Source organism: Lissotriton vulgaris, chromosome 10 (assembly GCF_964263255.1).
Source record: "Lissotriton vulgaris chromosome 10, aLisVul1.2, whole genome shotgun sequence".
NCBI classification, from domain to species: Eukaryota; Metazoa; Chordata; class Amphibia; order Caudata; family Salamandridae; genus Lissotriton; species Lissotriton vulgaris.
The window spans coordinates 480,310,572-480,332,635 of record NC_141698.1 but is presented as its reverse complement, the minus strand read 5'-3'; the positions used below and the strand labels follow the sequence as shown (position 1 = coordinate 480,332,635).

Genomic DNA, 22,064 nt, shown 5'->3' with positions numbered 1-22,064 from the left:
TATTTTCGGTTCTAATTATGCACAACTGAACCCTTGTTACCCATTTCTCTGATACTGTGAACATGTAACGGGAAAACCAATATGTATGGCTTTTTTTAGATGTATGACTACGCAATTTTTGGATCATGCAATAACAGAAGAGTCACAGAGAAGCCCCCAAATACCTATGCTGGTCAGGTGGGATGCAGTTTCAAGCAGCTGTTTTTTTATTTTGCACATTTTAAGCCATGTCTCTAATTACATCAGCCACTCTTCTTGAAAAGGACTCACAGATACGTTTCTTTTGCCACTCCTCATTTAGACCCCACCTGACCTTTTTCAATCTATGTGATTTTTGTACAGAGCAGTGCTAACAGTTCATTTTCTCTTTGGTGCCAGTGGCTTTTTGGATATAGCCTAAAGCTTGCCATTTGTGAGTTTGTATAATGGAGGGCCACCCTGACAGAGTGGGTCACCTCACCTTCCCATACCAGAGTAAGAGTGGGTGATGCTTTTAGTGTTAGTCTTTCTCTTAAAGTCAAAGTTTTTACGGATTGAGTGGCTCAAGCATTCTTCCACCTACCCCTAGCAAGTGTTACCTTTGTCATGAGTTACCCCTGAGAAGACCCTCATTTCCCTCTACACTCCATTGAGCTATTATCCTGTTTTCTGTCATTGTCAAACACCAGACAGCTGCACATTTTCCTGATGCTTTAAATTTGCTCTCATGTGCACCCTTTTTTGCCCTCAGCTGAGGGCCCTACGTCAGCCTGGCGCCAACAGTGCTGGGTGGCATGCATGAAAGTGACTTTGCACATGCTGGCACTGTCTGTCGGTTGCCACTGCTACTCAAACCAACATACTAGCAATGTTTTTTTCTTTAATATAGAGAAAACTCAAACCAAAGAAATTGGACTGCTTTAACTGTGCACCAGTTACATTACACAAGGACACACTTGTTTTTGGTAGGCATGGGGAGATGTAGGGATTTGCCCAGAATCACAGGATGCTGAGCCGATGCTCAGACGCAAAGCTGGTTCCAAAGTTCCAATTAGGCAGTTCTGGCCGTTACACCACATCCTGTCTCAACTGGCAGTGTTGCCTGCTTGCTCGCATTGTCTTCTTCACGGATGGAGAAGCGTTACATTAGAATGCAGCTAGCAAGCCAATGTTTATGTGTTAGGGGCGCCCATGCTGATTATGTCAACTCTAAGATCTAATAGAAAAAAGTATGCTCTAATCTCTATGTAGATGTGGCTTGTAAGAGCCATGGGGCTCTGTACCCAGAGCCCCAAACCGGGTGGCCATTAGAAATATTTACACTGTGAGGGAAAGCTTGTTATCCTAGTGCCTCAAATTTTCATACAGTGAAATATGTGACCCCAAAGCTCCTCATAATAGTCTATCACATTGTCTACAACCAAGGCACACACCTTATAGGCTATTTCGGCCTTACTAGTCATTAGTGAAAACCCGACCACACAAATACACACTGCATAATTCCACTACAAAACACATTCCACCAAATAGTAATCCCACACCACACAAATCAACTCCACATTGTTCCACTATATAACGCATAATGCCAATCCACCAAATTCAACTCCACAAATTTCCACTTCACTCCATGCCACATAAATAAACTTCAAATAATACCATTCCATGCCACTTAATTCCATTAACTTTCACACAACACAATTCAGCTACAAATAATTCCACTACACATAATTACACTCCAACCTACATAATTATACTTCACACCACATTTACACGACACACTTCCACTCAGCTCCAAAAAACATAATTGCACTCAACAGAATTCAACCTCGCAATCTCCCTCATATTTACACTCCACATAATTCCACACCATACCACACAATGCCACATGTAGCAAGAGAAGTTGTACAAAGTTCCCCTAGACTGAAGCCTGTAAAAGAGTCTCTCTCAGAGGGGGTAGTGGAGGGAAAGGGGGTATGGGAAGCCAACAGGTCCCTTGTCGGAACTAAGAAACCTCATACAACTAATGGGCTGGATGACATGTCTCATTCAGCCCTTTGTGATGTTGTTTGCATCATCGGCTTCCTGCTCCTACGTCAAGCCGGCGCTGCAATGCTTGACGGGTAACAACACGTGTTACTCTTTAACGGAGATCTTTTGTTCCTTGACGTGATTTTCTGGCGTATGAGGTACATAAAAAAGTGAAGTAGTGAGCAAAATGTGAGTTTAAAAAAAGTTGGATAGTCCACTAAGAGACCTTTATTCGTGTGGCTAGCCACTTTGTTAAAAAGTGCAAAGAGGGGTATAGAGGCCCAAAATAACCATTAGTATGGCCTCATTTCAACCCTCAGACATGGTCAACATGTTTCATGCCCTAAAGGCAATTCTTCAGGACCAGAAAGTGCTCATAAACTTATTGGGTGCCCTAAGGTGAGCTCAGGAGTATGGTATATACAACCTGGTTGGTCTATGACTGGAGCTAGCCAGAAGTACTGCCACACCGTCAGACCATTGCCAAACCTGTATCGATCTGCGCGGCTGGTTCAGGTGGGGCGTGCGCTGGAGATCGTACCCCTAGCGACGAGGTGTCGGCGCCATTCGTAACCTACCCCCACTCACTCAGGCGTGTAGGGAGACACGAACACTGGACCCCTCTAAACACTGTCCCCCTACGTCCCCCTCTTTGTTAAAAAAAAAACACAATGCCACATCACACAATTCTATACCACGCAATATATTTATGCTCTACTTCATAACACAAAAGAACACTCCACATAAATCTACTCCATAACACATACCAACACTCTACATAATGTAATGTAATAACCATTCCTAAACAGCACGTCTACCTCTACGGAGGAGTCCTGGTGCTATTGGCAGGCTGTGAAACAAGAGAATTGGCACAGCGCACAGCTGGTTGTGTGGTTTGTTTTGTTTGAAGATTAAAGGTGTTAAACAAGTTTAAGGTGCTCCAGCAGGTGACGCAACTGTCCAACTGCGTCAGAAAATGTAAATTGGTTGAGTGCACTACTGAGGTGTAGGCGCATCCCTGCACATGGGCACACTTATGAGGTTCATTGTTGTAGAGCAAATGACTCCAATAGATTCGTGAAAGTTCAATTTCCAACTTTTATTTCATAAATTCATTTCCTTATAGATTCATGTATCGTATTTCATGTATTCAACTTAAATGCAGTTTTTCAAAAAAATGCTCCGATGCATTTCGAGCCACAACGGCCCTTCCTCAAGGAGCGCTGCGAAGAAACAGGATATAGCCCTAATCAATTTCCATTGTAAATGATAACATATGAAAACATATACATTGCATCACAATTGAAGAAAACAAAATATAACCATTTGGGAATTGCGTGTTACGCCAGCGGGTTATGCAACAGTGCATAGGTGGAGTGACAAGTTTGTGAACGGGATCATAATGAAAGGGTGAAATTCGGGGTGGAGTGTGAATAAGGCGGCTGCTCGTGCAAGCAATTTACCAGAAACATTAAGTCAAAGTCACGGTACATGCGGGATGATTGATATTCATTACAGTGTCGGTAGGGGACTAGTTCCCGAGTGTGCAGTAAAGGTGAAAATATAAACAAGCTGCTCGTTCATGACGAGACTTACGTAATAGTTTTAGGTTGATGTCCTCATGGTGTCTGAGGAGACAAAAAACGAAATAGACAAATTAATAATTACATAAGGTAAAGCGGGTCTCCTCTGTATCGGCAGACTGCGAGGTCAGACTTACTAGGGCGGGTGAAGTTCAGTGGCGTCTCAGTGGAGTCTGCAGCGGAGTGTCAGGTACTTCGTGTAGTAAACGCGGAGTTTTGAAATGCGATCAACAGCGATAACGGACTAAAAGAGGAGTTGAAAAGGTGCGGCCATCTTGGAAAAGGGTATGTGTGACATATAAATAAAAGAACCATTCACAAAACGTAAATAAGAAAACAAGCAAGATTAGGTAACAGTGTATCAACAATGTACTCGAAGGGTACTACAGATAGCAGCTCAGTTCAATCCGGTCGTTAAGACCATGGGGTTTCAAGGATTGTAGTCTACAAATCCATGCTGTTTCTCTTTGTAAGAGGATTTTGTTCAAGTCTCTTCCTTCGATATTTGGCACAGTTTCCAAAACAAGAAATCTGATTTGGGACACATTATGGTTGGCCTCATTAAAATGGGTGGCCACACTGGATTTCGTATTCTTGATGGGAATATTTGATTTATGTTCGTTCATTCTGATCTTTATTTTTCTGGTAGTTTTTCCGACATATATCATGCCACAAGGGCATTTAAGTAAGTAGATCAAGTTCGAAGAATCACAAGTAGCGTCTACGTTCAATTTAATTTGGAACCCTCTCATGGGATGATTGAGGCTGTTCCCTCTGATGATATTATTGCAATTGCTGCAGTGGTGACAGGGGCGTGTGCCCGTATGTTTGACTGGTTCATTTGTTGTGCTTGATAAGATTTCTTTGATGTTTTTGGAACGGGTGTGAGCGAAAATGGGAGGTTCTTTGAATAGATCACCAAAGAAGGAGAAATTGAACTTGAACGCGAGTAGAATAATAGGAAGATTCCTGCATATGGCATGCCTTTTTATAGTGTTTGCACCTATTGCAGATCAAAACAACCACCTCACTCCAAATCAACCTACTGTCAGCAAACTCTTTAAATTTATTTTTAAAAAAAGCACCCACCCTGAAAATAAAACTTCACACATGTATAAGTCACTTCAAACATCACACGTGTTCAGAGAGAAGGCACTGAATCCTTCTGCACGCTTTGAAATTGAAAGCAACACATGCGCGAATAAATAGTAACGTTTCCTATGCTCCCAATATGGACACTGGATCGTTGCACATGCACAGAAACCTTGTTGCCAATTCCTGGTCGTATTTAAATCAAACGCACAACAAAGAAGAGTACTGCCATCATGGAACAATCACAAACTCCCCCAGGTAATGGCTTACTGCTTTTGCAACCTGTTTTGCCAGCCTTAGAAAGACTTACTGGCTTGCAGATGGGCTCAAGGATCTGCTCACACATCCACGCCCTCTGTTGTCGACCCCACATCGCACAACTCTAAACCCCCCACCAGGGCCAGCACAGAGAGATCCAAGGTTGTGTCAGCGGGGTCCAAACCCAGTGGGAACTCCTATTGTTACATCTTAGTTCAGTTATGAGACGGGGGAAAAAAAGGAAGGAATGTGGGTAGGGTTTGACTTATACCACAACCTTATGGCATATCTACTCCTGCTTTCTGGCTTTTGTCCTGTCATTAGGTGGGATCCACCTTATACGTAATGCTTGTGAAGAAGAAGCTAAGGACTAGGGACAATGACAGTGGTTGTGGAACAATTTTTAGAGCGGGGTGCTGGATAAAGAACTAAAGAACTGGGGGGCATATTACCAAGGGCCTTATCGCCGCTTTAGCGGCACTTTTGGCGCTAAAGCGGCTATATTTTGATCACTCTATCAGCAAGCTGTCACTAACAGCAGTTAGCGATAGCTTTCTGACGAAAGCGACCGGTTTGGGTGCCGCTGTGCATGTCAGTGATATTTATTGCTAATGACATGCAAAGTAGGCGTTCCTGGCCAAAAGACCTGAGAAACAGCCGCTAACAGCCCTATCGCCTATTAGCAAGGAGGCCCGGGCCCCGGTTAGCGACGTAAAAAGTCGCACTAACCGGGGTCATTACCGTTTTTTTAACACCTGCTAATATCACTAGTTAGCAATACCTAACATAGGCCGGTGGATTATGCTGATACGACCACAGGGTCGTATCAGCAAGGTTTTCCACCTTCCCCATGCAATATCACTGGTTTTCTCGCGATGTTGGCCCTTCCCTCCCCCTGGAATATATATCACCATGGCGCTAATTGTTGCTAATACAGCGTTAGTGTGGTGATATATTCCAGCGATACCTGGCAATGGAAATATTTGCGCTAAGCGTGCTCTGCGATATTTTTCGCAGCTTCTTGCTAATATGCCCCTGGGTTTGTGCAAAATCCAGCAGTGACATATAAAGCAAGTGCACATAAGAAGATAGGCCGTTTTACCAGGAAAGTGTGGGGCACTGGAGGTTCAATCATGCATTTTAGAGTGACTAACCCATTGAGTGGTAGGGTGCTGTTATCCATACATAGCACATTTGCCATCAAAATGCTTTTTTTGTTGAAACATTCGCTTTATCTGTTTGGCCTTGTAAAATAAGTAAAGTGACATGTAGGTCCGTGTATAACTAAATGTTATTTATTTTGTCTTTTCTAATTTAAGAATATAATTCAATATTCAGCGTCCTCTTTGGTTGTGACTCACTATTATCATATGCTTATTCTTAAAATACTAATGCAGCCCCTTCATACCACCTGCTACTAAGTATAACATATCCAGAAAAGTGAGTGATTTTGCCTCAAGGGAGAGGCAAGAAAACAGTGTGTCTGGTATAGGAGTTTCATCTCTCTCTCTCTTGTAATGGATAAAATACATTCTTCAGTTTCAAAGTAAAGAAAATGTGTCAAGAAGGAGAAGAGTTGCATGCTATTGCATTCTGGATTATGCAAAACCTTTTGATAATTCCATCGATAGAAGTGTAGTTCCTCAGCCTTCTTTATTTGGGCCCTCTTCAGATGGGTTGACAAAAAACCCAAAGCATGGACAAACACAGATCAGATAGTGACAGGAGGATAATATTTATAAAGGATAGGATAATATTTATAAAGCACACTTATACTCGAGGATGTCAAGGCGCTGAGCGGACGGGGAGGAGATAGAAATGCCTACATCCAACTAGGAAGCAAATAGCCAAGTTTTCAGAAGTATCCTAAAGGCCGGAAGAGAGTCTACCTTGGAGATGGAGGGGGGATGGAGGGGCACCGAGCAGTGGATCCAGAATACATGACCATTCAATGCTTGCCCTCTCTGCACGGAGCAGTGGATCCAGAATACATGACCATCCAATGCTTGCCCTCTCTGCACCGAGCAGTGCATCCAGAATACATGACAATTCAATGCTTGCCCTCTCTGCACAGAGCAGTGGATCCAGAATACATGACCATCCAATGCTTGCCCTCTCTGCACAGAGCAGTGGATCCAGAATACATGACCATCCAATGCTTGCCCTCTCTGCACAGAGCAGTGGATCCAGAATATATGACCATTCAATGCTTGCCCTATCTGCACAGAGCAGGGGATCCAGAATACATGACCATCCAATGCTTGCCCTCTCCGCACTGAGCAGTGGATCCAGAATACATGACCATCCAATGCTTGCCCTCTCTGCACGGAGCAGTGGATCCAGAATACATGACCGTCCAATGCTTGCCCTCTCTGCACAGAGCAGTGGATCCAGAATACATGACCATCCAATGCTTGCCCTCTCTGCACAGAGCAGTGGATCCAGAATACATGACCATCCAATGCTTGCCCTCTCCGCACTGAGCAGTGGATCCAGAATACATGACCATCCAATGCTTGCCCTCTCTGCACGGAGCAGTAGATCCAGAATACATGACCATCCAATGCTTTCCCTCTCTGCACAGAGCAGTGGATCCAGAGTACATGACCATTCAATGCTTGCCCTCTCTGCACAGAGCAGTGGATCCAGAATATATGACCATCCAATGCTTGCCCTCTCTGCACAGAGCAGTGGATCCAGAATATATGACCATCCAATGCTTGCCCTCTCTGCACAGAGCAGTGGATCCAGCTCCAGTAGTGCTTCTGTGCAAATGCACGCGAAGGGAGTACACAGTTGTCAAAATATTGCCAAGGGGTAAGAAAGTTTAAAAAATGCAGTGCTTACATGTGAGAGGTCGTTGTGTGTGTCGGGTTGGTGAAGTAAAGGAGTTGTGAAGAAGCGTATGCAGGAGAAAGTGAAAAGGGAGTGATGTAGAAAGATGAGGTGTAAATATGCAGCTGGAAGTGATGTGAAGTGAAAATGAGTACACATTTCAAACATCCGGTGAACATAGCGGGAGTGATTGATACACTCCGAAGACCACCTACCCCTCCCACAGGGCTCGGTGATGTTTAATGCACAATCTCACAATTTTAGATTTGTAACATGTTCAGTATTTACAACAGAATCATTGTTGTCACCTATTTATCTAACACAAAATTCCCTGCACTAATGTCAAAATTCCCTGCACTAATGTTTGCGGACGACACCTTGCTGCTCTCAAAAACACCAATGGGGATGCAGCGGGTGTTGGACCAATTCACTGATTTCTGTAAACGAAGGAATCTGGTGATTAACATAGATAAAACCAAGTACATGGTGTTTAACGCCAGCACAATCAACTGTCCGCACCCTAAAATGGATGGACGTTCCCTGGAAAGGGTAAACAACTTTGTCTACTTAGGCTTGGCGCTAAATGACAAAATGGGGTGGGACACACAAATGTCTAAGGCCAACCTAGGGCTCTTACAGTCCGCGGGGGGAATTTTAAGAGTGCAGAAAACCTGTGTGCATAAACTAGTGAGTGTACCGTTAGAAATATATAAAGTTCAAGCTAGATCTTCCGCTCTTTATGGGGCGGAACTTTGGGGGCACCGACCAGTAAACGAGCTCAGTGTCACTGAGAATAACTTTATTAGGCACCTGCTCACCCTACCTAAAAGCACACCATTAATCCCATTAAGGCTGGATCTAAATCTGAGGTCAATTGCAGAAGCAATTGCCTCTCGCCCACTCCTCTATTGGCGCAGATTGTGGAGTGTGCCAGAGCTTGAGAGCTACAGGGAGGAACTAAAGATCGTGATGGCCTGTCAGGGCTCAGGCAAGATACAGTGGCTATCATTCATAAGGAGGCAAGCTACCAGGATTGGTATGGAGAATTTGTGGTCCAATCCGGAGGTGGCATGCCAAGCTACCTCGAGACAAACCCTGGCTGCGACTATAAAACACTATAATCTGCAGGAAGCTTTCCATTCAGCCAGGCCCTCCAGTCTCACTGATAGTTTTTTAGATCTTAAGAACGTTTATAGCTTTGAGAAGGAACTAGATAGGATTGAACCGGTTTTAGCCAAGAAGCTGTATCTACAGTTTAGATACGGCACATTGCCCCTGCACTCATATATAGATAAATGGAAAGAGGGTCCAGCTCGCCCGTGCCCAGGATGCAAAAACCCTAATGAGACCCTTGTGCATGTAATTTTGTTTTGTCCTGGCTATTATAGCAGTAGAAAGAAATGGATTTTACAACTATGCTTGAACTTAGGGGTCAGGAATTATTTCGAGTTTTTTAGAATTTAAAAATCTGACACTAATGCACTAGTAGTTACTGCCATAGCTAAGTTTCTTTTTTCTATGTGGCTGACAAGACGGAGAATGCTCCGGAAGCAATAAAGAAACACAAGCTTATGGACTGTTGTTGGACAACACATCAGGAGGCCCTGGGTCTCTATTGTATTTTAACTTTTTAATCTGATTAATACATAACTTATTGTTTTAGATATTTTACGGGACTCCACCACCTAAAGGAAACTTGCAGACTATGTACATAAACTAGGATGTAACAGTGTATTATTTTATTGCTTAAAATGTGTGTCTTGTACTTTTATGGTTCATAACAAACCGAAATAAAGTTTAAAACAACAACAATCTCACAATTTTAGATTTGTAACATGTTCAGTATTTACAACAGAATCATTGTTGTCACCTATTTATCTAACACAGCTAAGAACCCTAGACGAAGCTAATAGTTCCTTATTGGTTTTAGGAGTATGTCACTTGTGTTATATGTCTGGATGCATTAATAGAAAGTTCAGAGAGGGACAATAATATTGGCCTGGTGGAGCACTATAGGAATCACACCAATGTAGTTAACATGTTCATGCCGCGCACATAATTGTATAGGCTACACCCCTTTTCCAGACCCCATTCTTTTTTCATCCCACTTAAAGCCCTGGCAAATTCACTCGACACAGGCATGGTGAACATTGTCCACGCCGGCGGCACATCGTTCACCACAGAATCCACGAGGCCTCTTCACCTCTATCTCACACACTCACAGCTCTATCTGTTCCGGGCAGTCTGAATGGAAACGAATGTTGATTTCACTCACCGCCATGACGAGCTCGAAGGGATGCTTGTACACCCGCATCGGGGACTGGTACTTTTGCACCATGTTCAGCCAGCACCTGCGAAGAAGCAAAGGAAAGGTACGTGAGAGAACGCGCCACCTGGGCTGCAGCGCTACGCAAACTCCGCCCTCTAAATCACACCACAGGGTGCCCTTCCTGATAGAGCGCGTGCTGCGTGAGAATGAGTGAGCTTCACACTTGCGACTTGCAGCCTCTGCTAAAGCTTTCTGTTATTGCGCCGAGCCGAGTCCCAAGTTCCATGACGGCTAGTCACACAAGCTGGAAAACGGGTCGAGGTACCAACTACCAACCCACCGGGTCAGTGACGGGGTTTCTCAAAACAGTACAACTAAAAAGCCCCAGGTCATTTCCCAACACTTTAAACCACCAGAAGTATATGCCAAAGACAAAACAGCGACGATGGCTTAAAGATAAAATAGCACTGCGTAGACAACAGTACAACGCAGGGCAGTAAAAGTACATTATCTTACACACAAAGCACTGTCGACTTTCCAAGTCTTTCAGAATAGCGCAGACATCACTATTGTTGTGTACTTCTTTGAAGCGGGGGTATCCTTGAGCGCACCTGTGCGTGATAGCTACAGCCGCGTGAGATCTTTAATTAGCAGCGAGGCTCTTCCTTGAATAATCCCCTAGGGGGCACCAGGAGGAGGAGTCGGCACGACTGACGCACAATAGGGCTCACTGAGAGGCCACGGCGGACTCCCGTGGGGCAGGATGCAGGAAGCCGTGTTGGAAAATGCAGCGTCCCAAGCCATCAAGGGCTGTACAGACCCCTCCCACCAACGGGCTGGGCTGGGCTGGCAGGTATCTCCCTCCCAGCTAGAGCAGTTCCATTTTTACTCACACGTATACATCACAGGCTTTGAATGACAATGTGCAATTAGCACTTTCGATATACATTGTAGTTTAATAATATTCATAAAATATGGAGTTTCAATGTATTCCAGAGATGTTCCATAGCAGAGTAGTATGAACATGTAATGTGTGCACACTAATGTTTAAGATTTATTATGAAAAAGTAGTTCTTGTTCATTCCTATATCCATGCTTTAAAAATGTAACATACAGTTATATTTACTCAGGATTTTATTCCACATAATATTCAAGTATGTGTACTAATTATACATGTGCGTGCACCTATATTCAAATGTCATGTGCACACTAACTACTTTGCTAAACTGGCATGATCAAGGGCTTGAAGCTTCTGAATTTCAGCATTTAACTTTCACATGAGAATTGTTCCGCTTAAATGTTCTCTCCTTTGCAGGTGTGATACAAGGCTTCTGTAGCGAGAGTAGGGCATTGTTTGTTCGTAGTGATAGTAGGGTACAAGAGGAATTTCTTGGCAAGAAGAAGAAAGTGTTAACGAGGTGAGAGACAAGTTCTCATGGCAGAGAAGGGACATTCAAGGACAATCGAATGTGCTTAATCAAGAGTGTGGGAGAAGAGTTGAACGTTGCTAAATTCTACCCAGGACGATGGAGAGAAACTGAGAAAATGATGATATTGGTTACCTTAAATACTTTGTGTGATAATAGATGTATTGTTAGTTTGAGGGCAGAGAAGTTTAGGTGTTTATGAGGTTCAGAGTTTTTATGCAATTTCTCTCACTGTGTTGCTTTATGCAATACTTTTAGGCTTGGAGTTCTTTTACGAAAGACTCCATCATACTGACACCTGTTTCTTGCTTTCTGTAGTTGATCGGGGTTTCCCGCTAGTTAGTTTAGAGTAGGGTAGACTAGATTTGATTAAAAATACTAACGACCAGGCAGGAAGATCGAATTCTGCAAATAAACCTTTAGATTTAGTTTCTCATCTTTTGTATCGCAGCCGACCAAACAGTCATTGCCAGGGCACAAGTCCTAAAAATAGAAGTGTGGGGACGCTGTCACCGGAAGTGACGTCACGACAGGAAGTGACGTCACGAAAGGTGGCTCCGATCTCGTCCCAGAGAGGCCAAAGAGTGAAGTCCAGCTCTTTGGCAGGGGGGACGGTGTCCCCCCCGGTAAAATAAGTGGGGGGACGCCGTCCACCCGCGTGGTACCCCGACTCGAGCCACTGTCATTGCCCACTTAAGGAGAGTTGAACCACTCCTCCACTGCTCTGCAGACCCGCCCCATCACGCAAAGCTGCCACAGCAAGAGCACAAAATAAAATGATAATAACATTACGCTATTATCATTTTATTTTTTCCTGCTTCAATGCAGTGGGGCGACGCTCCTCCCTCTTAGCGGAGAAGCCGCCACTGGTTCTTTTTTTTAATTTTTTATTTTTTTTATTTGTCCTCATTTGCCACCTAATCGATCCAAGGGCATTCCTCCGCGGGACCCAGTAGGCTTTTTAAGGTACCGTCAATTTTCCCTGGAAGGCGGTCTGGTGTCGAAGCTGAGAAATAGAGCCCCGCACGATCTGGCTCCAATACACACCCAATATGGGCTGATCGTCCAATTTAGCTATGGCATGGGGCGCCTCCCGTTGGACATGGAGACAGAGGCTTAATCATCGGACCCGGGGAAAGAAAAAAAAAACCAAAAAAAAAAAACCCCGGGGTCCTAACTCTTCCGACTCCACTCAATTAAGAAATTCCAAAATCTCACTGTACGGGGACTACATGTTCTGGCCAAATCTGCTTTTGATGTGATGTAAAGTGAAGACAACCACTCTGCATGAGTTGGTGGGTTGATGTTAACCCAGTTTTTGCATATTTGTCTTCTAGCTAATAATATGGCGTAGTATAGAAACTCTCTTTCTAATCCTTTGATATTATCACTCAGTCCAAATATTACCAAGGACCAAGAGAGGGGGATAGAGATTTTAAGGATTGAATCAAGCAATGTCTTTACTTCCTGACAGAAATTAGTAACATTCGGGCATTCCCAGAACATATGTAAATCTGAGGCCGCTGGCAGGGAACATTTACTGCAGCATTTCCCCGGTTGAAACTTAGAAAGCCTTTTGGGGGAATAGTACGCCCGATGTAATGTAAACAATTGATTGCGCCTCAGCCAGGCTGGTTTTATGATCTTATAAAGAAGCGTAAAGGACTCAATCCATTTCCCTTCTGCCTGGGGTTCACCCTCTCCACCCCATAGCTTTGTCGGAAGATTAAGCTCATCCTCTCTTTCTTCCAAGATGCTCCAATAATGTGCAGCAACCTCCTTTCCCTTGTATGATTTTTCCATTAGATTCCTCTCTAATAAACTGTCTCTTCCGAATTTGTTTTTTTTAGTTGTTTGAGAACGAAGCCAGCTTGAAAGCTGACTATAGACAAACCAAGATAATGGTGAGGTTGCCTTGTCTGAGAATATTTCCCAATCAATAAGAGAGCCATCTTCTACTAATTCTCCCCATTGTGTAATTCCTGCTTCTTGTAGGACTGTTTTTATCGTCTGTGTGGAATTTGATGAAAGCCCGGGAAAGTCCCATATCGGTGCATAATCAGAAAAATATGCGATCCCCGCCTTCGATTTAATTTGAGACCATTCTTTTATGGGGCAGTATAATGTCTTCAGTCTGACTTTTTAAAAAAACCTCTGATGCCCGAATTTAAATAGAAATCCGTCCGATGGAAGGTCTGAACCCAATAGCATAGCTTTGAACATGTAACCGTTAGAGTTGTCTAATGGGGACTTTAATAGCATCCTGGAGTGGGTCAGGTGAAAGGCCCACGCATAGTATTCCAGGTCTGGCAGAGCAAGGCCTCCTTTTTCCCTTCTCCTTCTCAGTTTCTTCCACGCCAGCCTGGATGATTTGTAACACCAAACAAATGAGTTTATGTTTTGTTGGGATGTTTTTAATTGGTTCGTGTCAAATATTAAAGGAATTGTATTGAAGAGAAAAGTGTATTTCGGGAGAATGGACATTTTTACTAAACTAGTCCTTCCATAGATGGTGAGAGGTAAAAATGACCAAGACTTCATTAATATTTTCGCTTCGTGTGAAACGCGATCTAGATTGTTCTGAGCCAAAAGGTTAGGATCTTTGGTGATACTTATACCCAGGTAGCGCATTGAAGATTTTAACGGAAGCTGAATATTGGCGATGTTCCAGGCCATTATCTTCGTCTTCCCTGCGTTAATTTCATAGCCTGAGTGCTCTCCAAATTCCTCCGCGCTATGGATTACCATAGGGAAGGCCTGTGTCGGGTCTGTAGTGTAAATAAGAATGTCATCAGCATACATCCCGACTTTCTTTTCCCACCCTGAGAACGAAAAAGGAGGGATGTTAGGATTTTCTCTTATGGAGTGAGCAAATGGTTCCAGATAAATGTTAAATAGTAGGGGGGAAAGAGGGCACCCCTGTCTCGTTCCTCTTGAAATTTGGTAGGGATTTGTGCATGTTCCGTTTATTATCAAACTTGCCTTAGGGTTTTTGTACAATAGGCCTATCGTTCTACGGAATTTAGGACCTATTTTAAACTTTGCCATAGCGGCATGTAAGTAGGACCAGTTTACTCTATCGAATGCTTTTGTTGCATCGAGAGTCATGATTGCAAGAGGTAAAGCAAATGTTGAGGCGATGTCTATGGCTCCAACTAAATCGTATGTTAAGTCGGCAAGTTGTCGGCCTCTTATAAACCCCTTTTGGTCCTGATGTATGATACCTCCAATCTCGCTTCCTAAACGAGCGGCCAAAATTGACGAAAAGATCTTATAGTCATTGTTTAGGAGCGAGATTGGCCAATATGAACCACAATCTGTTGGGTCTTTGTCTGGTTTTAGGATTAAGGCAATGTTTGCTTCTCCCCAGGAGCTAGGTGGTGTCTCTCCTTTTAATAGTATATCATTAAATAGCTCTGTCAATATCGGGGTAAGTGTGGAGTTAAGGACCCGATATAATTCACCCGGAATCCCATCCGGTCCTGTGGCTTTTCCCTGTTTTAGCTTCTTAATGGTATTTTCAACTTCCCCCTGGGTTATCTCCCTATCTAGATTCTCGCTCTGGTGCTCTTTTAGCTCAGGGAGGTCTATCTTTTCCAACCACTTGTTTCTTTCCTCAATGTTATCAGTATTATCAATTATTTCGTCAGTATAAATTTTATGAAAGAAGGTGCTAAAGGCTTCACCAATCGCTTTATCTGTTTTCCTGGTATTTAATTCTCCAACCACTCTCACTTCTTTTATGTGTTTCCTAACCTGGTCAGCTTTTATTTTCCAGGCTAATAGCTTTCCTGCTGACTCACTCTATTCAAAGTGGGATAGTTTACTAGCCTGCCAACGTTTATTAATTCTCTCCTGTAATAGTGTGTCTAATTTATCCTTTAGCTCTTTTTTCTTATCTAAGTTGGTGGAAGGTGCTTGATCTATTAAATCCAATTTTGCCAGATCTTGCTCTATCGACCGTAATTCCTCTCTATACTTCTTTTTCCTGTAAGATGCCCTATTAGTGATGCATCCCCTTATATACGCTTTCCACGTCTCCCACACACTAATCAATGGGGCCGAGTCTAAATTCAACTCTAAGAAGGCAGTGGTCTCGGATGTTAGATAATCTCTTTCCGTTTCCTCTAATAGAAGAGTACGGTCAAAGGACCATGAGGCAAAGCTGTGTTCGCTGTCTACTGTTAGCGAGAAGATGATAGCAGAGTGATCCGATAAGTGCGATGGTAGATATGTGATGTTCCTTATCATGTCTTTTAGAGAGAAGCTAAATAAGGCATAATCAATTCGGGATTTATGCCTATACTTATGGTTATGATAAGAGACCCCCAATGTTTTCCCAGCTCTCTGTCTCCAGAAGTCTTCAACTCCCAAATTAGACATACAGCGCAATAATGTTTCTCTTGATTTGTTATGACTTATTGCCCTAGAACTGTGGGATTTATCTAGCTTAGGATCTAATATCAAGTTAAAATCACCCGACCATATTATAGGATTAGTGATGTTTATCAGATGATTTTGTATTATGTCTATATAAGTGGGGTCATCTTGGTTAGGTCCGTATTCGACTACTAGGGGAAATCTCCTACTGAAGAATCAGAGGGTCAACGGTCCTTATGTCAATGCTGTAGCCCTTGGTGGATGAAAGGTCTGGAGCATAACCAGTTTGAAAAAGCAGGCACCATGGGCGACGTTGCCAATATTAGAGAACTGCAATTGTGCATGAGAAATGCGAAGGAGAAGGCACGTATCACTCCTGTTCACAGCCAAGATAACAATCTCCCCATAATAAGGGAATATTCTTCATACGGAGCAACCCGTACAGCCGTCAACCGGAGGTTAAAAAAAAGCCCTTTTCTCACGCAAAATTGCATTCTCTAATATTGGCAACGTCGCCCATGGTGCCTGCTTTTTCAAACTGGTTATACTCCAGACCTTTCATCCACCAAGGGCTACAGCATTGACATAAGGACCGTTGACCCTCTGATTCTTCAGTCATTTGATACGAGGATCATATATATTTTTATTTTTATTGGTTATTATACTGCTCGTACAATTTCTGATTGATCCTTCGCATCAATGACGTTGGTCCTGACATTTGATTGATCACACCACCTTTTTGGATAATATATTAGAATTATATCGACCTTTATTGTGGACTCGCGCAGCGTTGGATTAGCACGTCCCTGGTTCATCTGAAATATCATAAAATCTTTTCTGCCCTGACGAAGTCCCACTTGTGGACGAAACGCATTGGCTAAGGCCTTTTAAAGATTATTAAAAAATAAAGGAACTTTTCTACTCAAGTATATGTGCTACAGACTTCTCTTCTTTTGGTGCACCATCCTATATTTATACTATAAATGCAAGTTTGCATGCTAGCTCTCTACATGACCCCTCCAAATCAAGTCTGATCCTATCCTGGAATATTGCAGGTCTGAAATCGAAGGTCGAATCTCCAGAATGGGCTTTGTTTATTAATTTGTATGACATTTGTTTATTTCAGGAAACCTGGTTACTAGAACCCGAATTCTTTTCGGGATTTCTGAATTTCAGTATACCTGCTGAACAGGGAGTAAGGGGGAGACCGTCGGGTGGTTTAGCCATCTGGATCAAACAGGACCTTGATGTTAGTGTAAAGGTTTTCCCTTCTAAACACAGGGACTTACAGATTCTCACCTTGAAGCACAGAAATAATCAACCCATTGACATTTATAATTTGTATGCGAGGAGTACTGGGGGAAAAAAATCGGAAATTTTACTTCTCCTAGAAGAGTATATAGAATGTTACTCACAGCATTCATATATAGTCTTAGGAGGTGATTTTAATTTGACCTTTGAGCCCTTGTTAGGTGGCGACTGGAATATCTCGGATGAAGAAGACAGGCAGTAGGGAGTACCCAAACTCGAATTAGAGCCAGTAAAAAGGTGGTCCGAAATAACAATCCAGATTAACTCACTCTGCTTGAACAAGGGGCTGCGTTCTACTAATGGCCGGACACTGCATGACAAGTTAGGTGCCACCACTTTTAAGAGTGATTCCCGAGAAAGCAGAATCGACTATATCCTATTGAGCATAGGTTTATGGGAATATCTGGAGGACATGACGGTTATTGATAGTATTGAGAGTGATCACAACCCTTTATCCATGTCTTTGTTTTACTGGAAGCTATCCATTGAAGGCAGGGGGCTGGCTGAAGAGCCTACCCCCAAAATAGTTATCACTAATGATATGCGCCATGTTAAATGGGCCAAAGTGTTGGAATGCCTAGAGCATACAGATTTTATATCTAGCAAATTAAAGCAAGCCACGCGCGAAATGGAGGTACAAGCTAGTAAAAGGGCCATGGTTTTGGCTCTAGAATCAAGTACAAAGAAACATGAATCCTTCTTTGGTGATTTAAAAAGTTTATTTGTTAGGCCATGCAAGCCAAACAAAAATCTAACCTGTCATACCTCACGCTGGTATACTGGGGAGTGTAGACAAGCCCAGCTAAATCTGGGTAGAGCCATCAAAAGCGGATCAAGCACTTGTGTACGCGCTGCAAGGACAGCCTACAAGAGTATAGTAGCCAGATCTAAGTGTGCCTGGGACGAGCATAGGTGGCAAGAGCTAGAGGTTGCAGGAGCCCAAAAAGACTCGAGAAGCTTCTGGAATGTACTCAAATGGGGAAGTGAGGGCAATTGGACAAGCCTCAAAATTGGGTAGCACAGGAGGAATGGGTGTCCTACTTCAAGCCACAGTATGCCAAGGGAGTAGAACCAAACTTATATCTGGAGGCTCCATATATACCCTTTAGGGATGATGTATTTAATTTAGGTGATGTGCATCGTGCCCTAGACTGGGTTGTTCCAGGTAGAGCCCCAGGCATAGATGGAGTGCCAGCTGATATGTTCCTACAAGATAGAGATGCTTGGGGAGGGTACATATTGTTGTTGGCAAACACAATAGCTAAAGGAGCTCCCATACCCACATCATGGAACAGGGCGGAAATTATTCCAGTGTTTAAGAAAGGGGATAAATCACTACCAGGTAACTACCTCCCAATCAGCCTGATTGATACTATGCAAAAGATCTTTGACAGGCTGATCCTACACAAGGTACAGGCGTGGGAACAAGAGCCGAGCATTTGATCCCATCTCCAAGCAGGTTTTAGTGCCTCTATCAGCACTATCGACCAAGTATTGCATTTCCCTATGCTTTACTGGAAGACTGTGCTGATAGGAGGGGGTAGCCTCTATGCTGCCTTTATAGATCTAAGGGCAGCGTTTGACCTTGTCCCTCGGCCAACCCTGTGGTGTGTCATAAATGAAATGGGTATGCCCCATGCCCTTCTTTCATTAATTGTAAGACTCCACGAGCGCAACTTTGCACAGATAAGGTGGGGCCGTCCAGGTAACGTTACCACCCAGTTTCCTGTGGAAAGAGGGGTTCGCCAAGGATGCGTCCTTGCGCCAACCTTATTTTCCATGTACATAAAGATGTGGCAAAATTATTGATTGCAGCCAACGTTGATGCCCCGACCCTAGCGGGAGCTAAAGTACCTGTCCTAATGTTTGCCGACGATTGTCTAATTATTGCAAACACCCCGAGTGGATTGCAAAAGGCGTTAGGAATTTTTGAAAGCTTTTGTACCACTCGAGGTTTGGAAGTGAATGTTTTAAAGTCAAAATATATGGCTTTTAATCAACACAAATCTTTTGAAGGCAACATAACTATGAATAAATTGCCTCTTGAGAAGGTCCAAGCCTTTAGCTACTTGGGTGTAAGCATCCAACACGATTTATCTTGGAACGAGCAGGTTGAATTGGCAACTCTCAAACACCGCCAGCTTGCCGGAGCATTGAGCATGGAACATGCTAGGACTTTTACTAAACCAATAGCTCCTGCTCTTTCTGTCTATAATAACAAGGTGGTTAGTTCTGCCCTATACAGTGTCGAGATATGGGGGTTTGAGAATCTAGGGAAGATGACAGCCCCGGAAAACCGATTCCTTAGAAATCTTATCAAACTGACACAGAGTACCCCCATGTGCCCTTTATTCTACGATATGGGAATGAGACCAATTGCTTTAATAGCTTCATTGCGCCCAGTTTTATACTGGAGGCGGTTATGGTCAACCCCCGAATTGAGAATATTTGCTGTTGGGCTTATGGATGTAATCAAGAGTGACACCTATCATAAAATTAAGTGGTTATCCAGAATTGGTGACACCCTTATTGAGTTAGGATTAAAAGAGCTTTGGGAAGACCCACTCAATGCTAGGTTCCCTCCAAAAAAGGTTTTAAAGGGCTTGTATTGGGAGGCTATAGCCTCTAAAGTGTATATGAATGCTACCCCCCTTTCATTGGCAGGGACCTTTTTGGGTTTCAAAGATAAGGTCAATCTTGAAGCTTTTTATGATGTTATTACTAAACCCCTTGACCGAAAGCTCTATTTCCAACTTAGAATCGGCAGCCTACCAGTTAGAGCGTTTACATCTGGATGGGCCAGGGGTGCAATGGTTGCCTGTCCTGGTTGCCCTGCCGCCTCGGAAACAATTAATCATATACTATTTGAACGCCCTGGGTATGCAGCACCACGCCGGATATGGTCATGACCTATGTGCAAGCTATTGGCACCAGGAGTGGTATGGTTGCAGCTAGAATAATTTGTACTAGTAATAATTCCCTTGTGTTCATAGCTGTGGCCAAGTTCCTAGGATGGGCTTTGGCAATCAGAAGCAAATTGTTGTCGGTGTAACCACTTTTGAGATGAATTAACTTAAGGTGGCAAAACAAGCACTTTAGTACCTATGAATTATGTTGTATTTTAACAATGAATTTTAAGCTTTTTCATTTTATATTTTTTAATAACAGATGAAATTCTATTTTTTACATGCTTTTATGAAAATTGTCGAATAAAGCTTGCTTGACTTGACTTGACCACTCAGGTCGCTCAATTGATTGCTCTTACTAGAGCATGCTATGCTTCAGATCAACAGAAGGTGTCGACTTTCACCAATAGTCAGTACAGATTTGGGGCCCGATGTAGGTAATTTCATTTTACCGGTTCATAAATACCGATTGATACCAAATCGGTATTTATGAATCAGAAAACAGTATGTAGGTAGTAAGAAATGGTAAAAAAATACCGAATCGGTAACAGTCGGAATCCTGAGTCTGTAAATACCGATTCGGTAATGTCCGAATGGGTAATTACCGATTCGGTATCATCCATTCAACCCTATGGGCCTCCAGCCCCATGGGAATGAATGGGAGATACTGATTCAGACATTACCGAATCGGTATTTACCGAATCGGTAAAAGCCGATCTCGAAAATTCGAATAGAAGACATGTGAGCCAGTCAACCAATCAGGGACACACACCACACCCCACAACAAAGCTAATGTGAAATCAACCAATCAGATGCAAGTACCACACCCTGTACCTGGAGTTGGCCACACCCATGCAGGTGCAGAGCCACAGAACTGTTTGGAGAGCTGGAGGGGAGACAGAGGAGCAGGCTGCACTGAGCCCAGCAGAGCATCACCATGGAGTCCCAGGAAGCCCAGAAGGATGGTGTTGACAGAAAAAGGAAGATCAAATTCAGCACAACTGAGCTCCAGGTGCTAGTGGAGGAGGTAGTGCAGCATTACAGCCAGCTTTTTGGGAGACAGTCCCTGCAAGTGGCAGAGTCTGTCAAAAGAACCACCTGACTGGCCATCCAGAGCAAAGTAAATGCCCTTGGGATCACACATCGTGAAATAGAAGACATCAAAAAAAGGTTTTATGATCTGAGGATCACCACGAAAAAGAAGATAGCACGCCAGAGGAAAGAATCTTCAGTCACAGGTGGAGTGAAGAGCCGTGCACCAAGCCTCACTGAACTGGAGCAGCTGGTGGAATCCACAATGGAGCCTGAAAGCATACACGGGATTGGGGATGCTGACAGCTCAGCCAGAGTTGCAAGAAAGAAAGGTAAGATGCATGGACATGAATCCCCACCCATTCCCCGGGCCCTTCCCCAATGTGGGTTACTCATGTACAATCCAGAACACATGTCAGTACTCACCAGCAATTCATCATGGTAGTCATAGTCATAGGAACATTCATCAAAGCAGCCAACACAGAACACTGCATGCCATGCCACACTCCCCATACACAAGCAGTTGCAGCTTAGGAAACTGTGTGATAGGAATTTGTCCAATGGAAACACACAGGTGATCATTGTCCATGTCTTTCCACAGGAGAGTCATCACGCAGTGCAGCGCAGGGAGGGAAGGCAAGTGCACCAGCAACGGCTGCGAGGGAGAAGCCCACAGACAAAGCAGGACCCAGCACTGTCCTTGAGGACACTTCCACAACGCAGGCACCCACAGCAATGGAGGTAGACACCACATCACAGCCACTGTCACCCCTGCTGTTTGAGACACCGACTCCGGCAGTACCTGCAGGTGCCAAAACACCAAGCTCAGGGTTCTCTGCGCATTTGAGGCCAAGGAGGCAAAACGTTCCACCGCTCAGGATCCTGGAGAGCTCTGATGAGGAAGAGGTGGAGGTACAGACACCTAGCACTCCAGCAGTGCCTGGGAACGCAGGGCAACAGGGGT

The 22,064-nt window shown here is 43.6% G+C and overlaps 1 protein-coding gene across 1 annotated transcript in view; it reads right to left on the bottom strand.

Moving 5' to 3' along the window:
* LOC147685430 (SEC14-like protein 5) overlaps positions 1-22,064 on the bottom strand; it is a 1,171,342-nt gene that overhangs the window by 1,005,390 nt on the left and 143,888 nt on the right. Inside the window, exon 2 of the mRNA XM_086941333.1 lies at positions 10,051-10,126. Within this exon, the coding sequence (XP_086797459.1) occupies positions 10,051-10,113 (63 nt within the window). The 5' untranslated portion in view covers positions 10,114-10,126. The remainder of the gene's footprint in view (positions 1-10,050; positions 10,127-22,064) is intronic.